Below are 6,427 nucleotides of genomic sequence, written 5' to 3' on the forward strand. Positions count from 1 at the left end.
AAATCTGCACAGATTTTAAAAAAAAAACCTGATGCAACTCAAGGGAGTGGCAGCAGCGCTCCTAAAGGTTCACTCATAATCCCCCCACGATATCTTTTCCTGTAGCTCATGTACTATAATTAAGCCTTTTTATTGATGCGGGTGGGGAGGGGGGAGGGTACATTGTAGAGAAGGTTGAATTCAATGCGGAATTTTCAAGTGTAGAGAAACCAGTGCTGACCAATTTGCCGAAGGTCACACGACGAGAGTCAACACCGAAGGTAGAATTCGAGCAATTCAAATGCTAACCTAGATTTTAAAAAGCGGCCATTGCAGAATTCAAAACACACATACACACACGAGAGGGTGGTGGCATAATGCAAAGCAAAATGTGCATTGGGTGGCTATGAAGGTGAAAAAGAAAAGACAAACTCCACACGCGTTACTCTCAAAAGCAGGCTTGCACAGCAGAAGGAAGGAGATGAGGAAGGCCCCCAGATCCCCATCTTTGCATCCATTCACAGGCGAAAGCCCTGCCGCTCCCTCCCCCTCCCCTCGTGTGCTGACTAGGAGAGAGCTGGTTATTCTTGCAGCTCTTGTTGTCTTGGCAGAAGTTCAATGAGCAGCAGGAGGAGGAAGGGGGAGAGCCTAGCACGCAGGCGCTCCTGGGCACTGTCGAAGAATCGAGTCACTGGAGCAGAGCGCACAAGCGGCGGCGGCGACGGCTTCTGGAGTCCCCGCCCCAGTGCGAGTGTCTGGGCGGCCGGCAGCCGGCGGGCAGCGCTGTAGTAGCGAGAGCGCGGAGCGGGAAGAAGCGAGCAGTCGTGCTGTCCTGGGGGTCTGAGAGTGCCGTGTTTGGGCGATGTTGCATCTCGCCGCGCCGCTGTGAGTGACTGCAGCCGGCGGGGTTCGGAGAGCCAGGCAAGAACGCGAAGGCGCTTTCCCGCCCCGCTCGCCTTGGAGCTGCCCTTGCTCCCCCGAGGAGGTGGCAATCTCTGCAAGAGGCTGCCGCAGCTGCAAAGCACAGAGCCTCCCCGGTGGCTAGAAGAGCAGCGGTGGGAAGAGGAGGTAGGGGACGAGGCGCGGGGCGCTCGCTGCCCCTGGACTCGGCCATGTCGTCCGCGGCGGTAGCGGTGGCCGCTGCCTCCCGCAGGCAATCGTGCTACTTATGCGATTTACCCCGCATGCCCTGGGCTATGATCTGGGATTTCACCGAGCCCGTCTGCAGGGGCTGTGTCAACTACGAAGGGGCCGATCGGGTGGAGTTCGTGATCGACACGGCTCGGCAGCTCAAGCGGGCGCACAGTTTCCAGGAAGGCCGGGCTCCGCCGCCGCCCCACGCTAAGCAGCAGCAGCCGCTCAGTGCCAAAGAGATGCACTCTGCGGCGGTGGCGGCAGCTGAAGCGGCGTCTCGCGCCCCGCCGCAGTCCCACGAGCGCTACTCTCTGGCAGCCTCCGCCTCGTCCGAGCGGCCGCCGCCGCGCCTGGGACCCGAGTACGGAGGCGGCAGCAGGCAGGTCAATGGCATCCTGGTGCCCAACGGTTTTTCCAAGCCCGAGGAGCCGCCTGAACTTAACCGCCAGAGCCCTAACCCGCGGCGGACGCACGCCGTGGCCCCCACTTTGGTGCCCCTCATGAACGGAGCTTCCTTGCCCGCCGCCATCAGCATCAACAGCCGGGCGGCGGCTGCAGCGGCCTCCTTGGCAGCCATCTCCGGAGCGCCCACCCCGCTGCAGGTGTCGGTCTCGCAAGCGCAGCAAAGCCAGCAGCAGCCTGGGGAAGTGGGGGGGCACAAACGGCCCGGCTCAGTGTCTTCGTCGTCGTCGAGTAGCGGTGGGGGCAGCAGCGGCGGAGCGAGCGACCTGGAGGGCAAGGACAAGGGGCAGCAGCAGGCGCGGGGCTCGGCGGACAACCTGGAGCAGCTCGGCGTGGAGAGCAAAAGCCGGGGAGCGGCGACGGCGGGCGGCTCGGAGCAGGAGTGGCTGAGCAAGCCCAAGACGGTACGAGACACACTGCTGGCCTTGCAGCACAGCGGCCACGCGGTGCCCTACGAGAGCAAGTTCAAGAAGGAGCCCGGCATGGCAGGGAGGCTGCTGGGCTACGACAGCAACGGGGCCGTGGCCAAATCAGGTGAGGACGAGGGCTGGTGGCGAGAAGTGTGTGCGCGCGTGTTTGGCCCGGGCATGGGGCGGCTGAGGGAGAAAGAACGGAAGCTCTTCTCTCCCGCCCTCCGTGGAAAACCTAAGTCAGGCTCGCCATTTCAGTCCAACTTCCTGGTGCCTGAAAGGCAGCGTGTTCGGTGTGGGTAACATGGATGAGTCAGGGTGCTCACTGATAGACACTGACAGGGTTTCCCTTCCCTAGCCTCATTCTTCTGCAAAGGCAGCTGAGGGACACAGGCCTGTTACTAGCAGCAACAACAGACATTTTGGTGAACTGTGGAGCTGGGCGCCATATCTGCCTCCTGTGTGAGGCTCTAGTTTGGGGCGTGCAAATTAACCAGCATACAGAAGTTATCTGGGCTAACCAGATACTAGGTGTCCTTTCTACAGTGCTAGTAAGTTATGACATACTGGCTGTACAATGCCTTCAGCTTGAACGTGTTTTCAGTGAGTGGAAGATTACAAACATGAAAGTGGCTATTTGGCTTACCGCCAGTGTGGGAGGGTGGTACAGTGTAGGCACATTTGAATGCAGCATGTACTGTAGTGTAAGCACTAGCACAGCATGTTCACTTGCCTTGCAGCTGCTGATCCACAACCCCAGATAAGCTGAAGTAACTTGGTTTTAAGCAGGTTTTATCCGTTTGTATTCAGTGAGTAACTTGGCTTAAGTTCAACTGCTTGGCGTGACTGGGCTGTGGCGTTGACCTCCTCGTTAGCACATGTTACTATAGCTGTATTTCTGCAACGTGAGCTCCTCTCCTATTTATTTTTAGGGGCACGGGCTGCAAGGAAGAGAAAGCCTTCTCCAGAGCCAGAAGGTGATGCTGGACCTCCTAAAATCAATGGCGAAGCACAGTCATGGTTACCAACCTCATCAGAAGGGATGAAAATACCAATGGCAGCTGCATCTTTCATGTCCCCACCACCACCCACCGCTTCGCCTCATTCCAACCGGACCACACCACCCGAGGCAGTCCAGAATGGCCAGTCCCCAATGGCTGCACTGATTTTAGTTGCAGACAATGCCGGGGGTAACCATGCCTCCAAAGATGCTAACCAGGTTCACTCCACCACCAGGAGGAATAGCAGTAGCCCACCCTCTCCATCTCCTATGAACCAAAGAAGGCTGGCCAGGGAGGTGCCAAGTCAAGGGGCAAACACTGGAGGGATGGAGCCAGTGCACCCGGCCAGCCTCCCAGACTCTTCTCTGGCAGCAAGTGTCCCGCTGTGCTGCACTCTGTGTCACGAGCGCTTGGAAGACACCCACTTTGTGCAGTGCCCCTCTGTCCCATCCCATAAATTTTGCTTCCCTTGCTCCAGACAGAGCATCAAGCAGCAAGGAGCTAGTGGTGAAGTGTATTGTCCCAGTGGGGAGAAGTGCCCTCTGGTGGGTTCCAATGTCCCTTGGGCCTTCATGCAGGGAGAGATTGCAACCATTCTTGCAGGAGATGTGAAAGTGAAAAAAGAGAGAGATTCGTGACTTTTCCAGTTTCTCAGTGCAACATCACCTTTAACATAAAAACTTTGAATTGTATATATCTATAAATACCTATAAATATCTATATATATATTATATATATATATATATATATATATCTCCAAGACAAGGGAAATGTAGACTTCATAAAACATGGCTGTATAATTTTGATTTTTTTGAATACATTGTGTTTCTATATTTTTTGAAGACAAAAGGTATGTACTTACAAAAGCGCTTTTTTTCTTTTCCTTTTTTTTTCTTTTGCTCTTATAGAAACTATTTGTTGTGCTTCCTTGGTGACAGTTACTGTTCAGTGTAGGCTGTGACTTGCGCTGCTTTTTTTAGAGAGCACTTGGCAAACCAGAAATGCTTCTAGCTGTAATTGTATGCACTTGGGTTTTTTCCTCTTTTTTTAATGCCAAATACATCTTCTGACATTGTAAAGATCGCCTTACTGTCTGTGGTTCCTTATTTTTTGCCCTTATTCATTCATGCTTGAGGCATACAGGTTTTAGATACAACATGGTGTTAAAGTGTTCATAGGATTAAAGTGGGAATGCCACTCAGAACAATCCAAAGACAGGTGAGAAAATACAAGGGATTTCACTTGGAAACATCTTTCCCTTGTTGCTGCAACTATGACCAGATTCTTAGAACAGTTTGTTTCTAGAAGGAAGCTGTTATGCTAAGCGAGGCGCTGTTGTGTTAGGATTGGGGAGTTCCTTCTTTCCTTAAAGGCAGAGTTGACCACAGTTCAAGTGATTGGTTGTAACATTGCAATACTACATTTATTCATCAATTATGTAATGTCCCTGTAGAACTTTTGTGATAACTTTTATTCTTGTCTGTCTGTGCATTGGTGCATACAGAATAGCACTGCCATCTTTTTTTAACAAATCCATATCTTTTCAGTACCACTCAACATTGTTGCTTCCTTCATGTGGAAGACTCTTGAGGTAGTTTTTTTTTCATGTAGTGCAGGTGGACTTTGATCTTACTTATTGCTTAAGTTTGGATGGTACTGTTGCCATTGCTACTGTTGCTGACATCATGCTACCAGGTAGTGGAAGATAACAGTGTGGTAATGACAGCAGCGTTTAAGGCTTCGCTTGGCTTCCTATGTTGGCAGCACAGGGATGAATAGAAGTTTCTATCTGAAATTTCATAATACATCTGTTGGAAGGCAAATAACAAATTCTCAATTAAATTAAATAATTTGGGATTTAAATAAACCAGTTCCACATAGACATGCCTTGCCTTTTAGATTATTTTCAAGAATTATTTTGTAAAATTCCTGTTTTGATCTCACTTTTTTCATCAGATGGCAGACATTTTTAATCAATAAATCATCCGTTATTAGAAATAGTCAAGCCTTACTGTAGTGTTTCTGTGCTGTTTACAGTTGTGTTAGCAACACTGCTGTGCAAACCCTTGTGTTACATGTTTAGCATATGGTCACAAATAATTGTTTGAAGCAGAGAGATGGTTATATGGTGCCTATGTCTGTGGCAAATAACACTATACATTTTGATGTTGAGAGAATCTGTTGAGAGAATCTGTTCAACTACGTTTAACAGTTTTGAATGCTATTGGGTCAGACTGTTCTTATGTGTTAATGTTCAGACTGCTATTTAATGCAGAATAGATTTTGATAGGGTTTTTTTTAATGGTCATGACATTTGAAAATCCAAACTGCACATGCACAGTAACTTTTCTTTTTGAAGTGTTTTAGTAAGCACACCCACTAGCATTGTGTTTCATATTACAGGTAAATGTAATATTAAATAACAAGATTTGCATGATAAACCAATTCAATACTCTTTAAAATGATAGAAATACATATAGTCCAGACTGGTGTCTTATGTAAACACATGTTTAGACAGTTTGAGAGAGAAAAAACGCACATATATACAACTGTAAAGGATTCTTTGGAACCACTATAGTCTGTGGAAATATGTATTTAGGCACTTTATTAAAATTGGATTTCAAATTGATAGATGGTAAGTTCTTAAGAATCTCTTTGACCATAATACCTCATGTATTATTCCAATTTGTATGGAGAATTTGCATTCTAGGTAAAACAACATCCCTACTAAAAAAAAAATCCTGGAAAGTTTGTTGTGATGTTTTGGCATGTAGTTCAGATTTGAGCTTCTTAATGAGGTGGGATGATGGTAACTAATTTCTTGCTAATGCTGTTCAGGCATGCCGAAGTATTGACAGGCATTTGATCTGGATCTCCCAACGAAAGCCCTTTTATTTACACTTATATCCTGAATAAGTGTTTTCATATAATGTAACCCAGTAATATCACTGTATGCTCTTTAAAGTAGTTAAAATAGTGGGAAGTTTAGGCCTTTGTCATACCATGTGGTGACAGTTGGAACATCATAGTTAAAAGTTCTATACCTGTTCAGCCAACTCTTTCCAAATCTGTTAAGGTGCTCGGTTCTAACACAAGAACTCATAATACAGAAATATAAACTAGGACGTGATTTTTGCATTTCTCCAATTTCAATTGGGCCTCATGTAATTTTAGTTTGTTTCTTAATACGTTTATGACATCACCTCCTTAAATGGATCTTTATATATTTACTATATGTTGCCTTGGCTACAAAGATTTTTTTTAACTGCTTTAGCTGCAACAGTACTACCATTAATCTCTGATAATAATGCAGACTTTTACTCCATTGCAGCTAGTGTGAACTTAGTTGTTCATTTCAATGGAGTGAGGCTTTGCAACCTTTTTTGAAGTTTTTAATGGTGATAATTTGTATAGCAATAAAGCAAAATGTTGTTTTAATGG

General features: G+C 47.5%; 1 protein-coding gene across 1 annotated transcript; it reads left to right on the forward strand.

Moving 5' to 3' along the window:
• The first annotated feature begins 621 nt into the window (after positions 1-621).
• IRF2BP2 (interferon regulatory factor 2 binding protein 2) lies at positions 622-4,071 on the forward strand. Its single transcript, XM_063124366.1, has 2 exons — positions 622-2,109; positions 2,918-4,071. The coding sequence occupies exons 1-2, from the start codon at positions 1,092-1,094 to the stop codon at positions 3,622-3,624; spliced, it is 1,725 nt and encodes a 574-aa protein (XP_062980436.1). The 5' UTR covers positions 622-1,091; the 3' UTR covers positions 3,625-4,071.
• The last annotated feature ends 2,356 nt before the right edge of the window (positions 4,072-6,427 follow it).

The sequence above is a fragment of the Elgaria multicarinata genome, chromosome 4 (genome assembly GCF_023053635.1).
Source record: "Elgaria multicarinata webbii isolate HBS135686 ecotype San Diego chromosome 4, rElgMul1.1.pri, whole genome shotgun sequence".
NCBI lineage: Eukaryota > Metazoa > Chordata > Lepidosauria > Squamata > Anguidae > Elgaria > Elgaria multicarinata.

Coding starts and splice junctions, on each gene's coding strand:
- IRF2BP2 (XM_063124366.1), top strand. CDS start 1,092: ATGTCGTCCGCGGCGGTAGCGGTGGCCGCTGCCTCCCGCAGGCAATCG. Junction 2,110..2,917: donor CGGGGCCGTGGCCAAATCAG/GTGAGGACGAGG, acceptor ATTTATTTTTAG/GGGCACGGGCTGCAAGGAAG.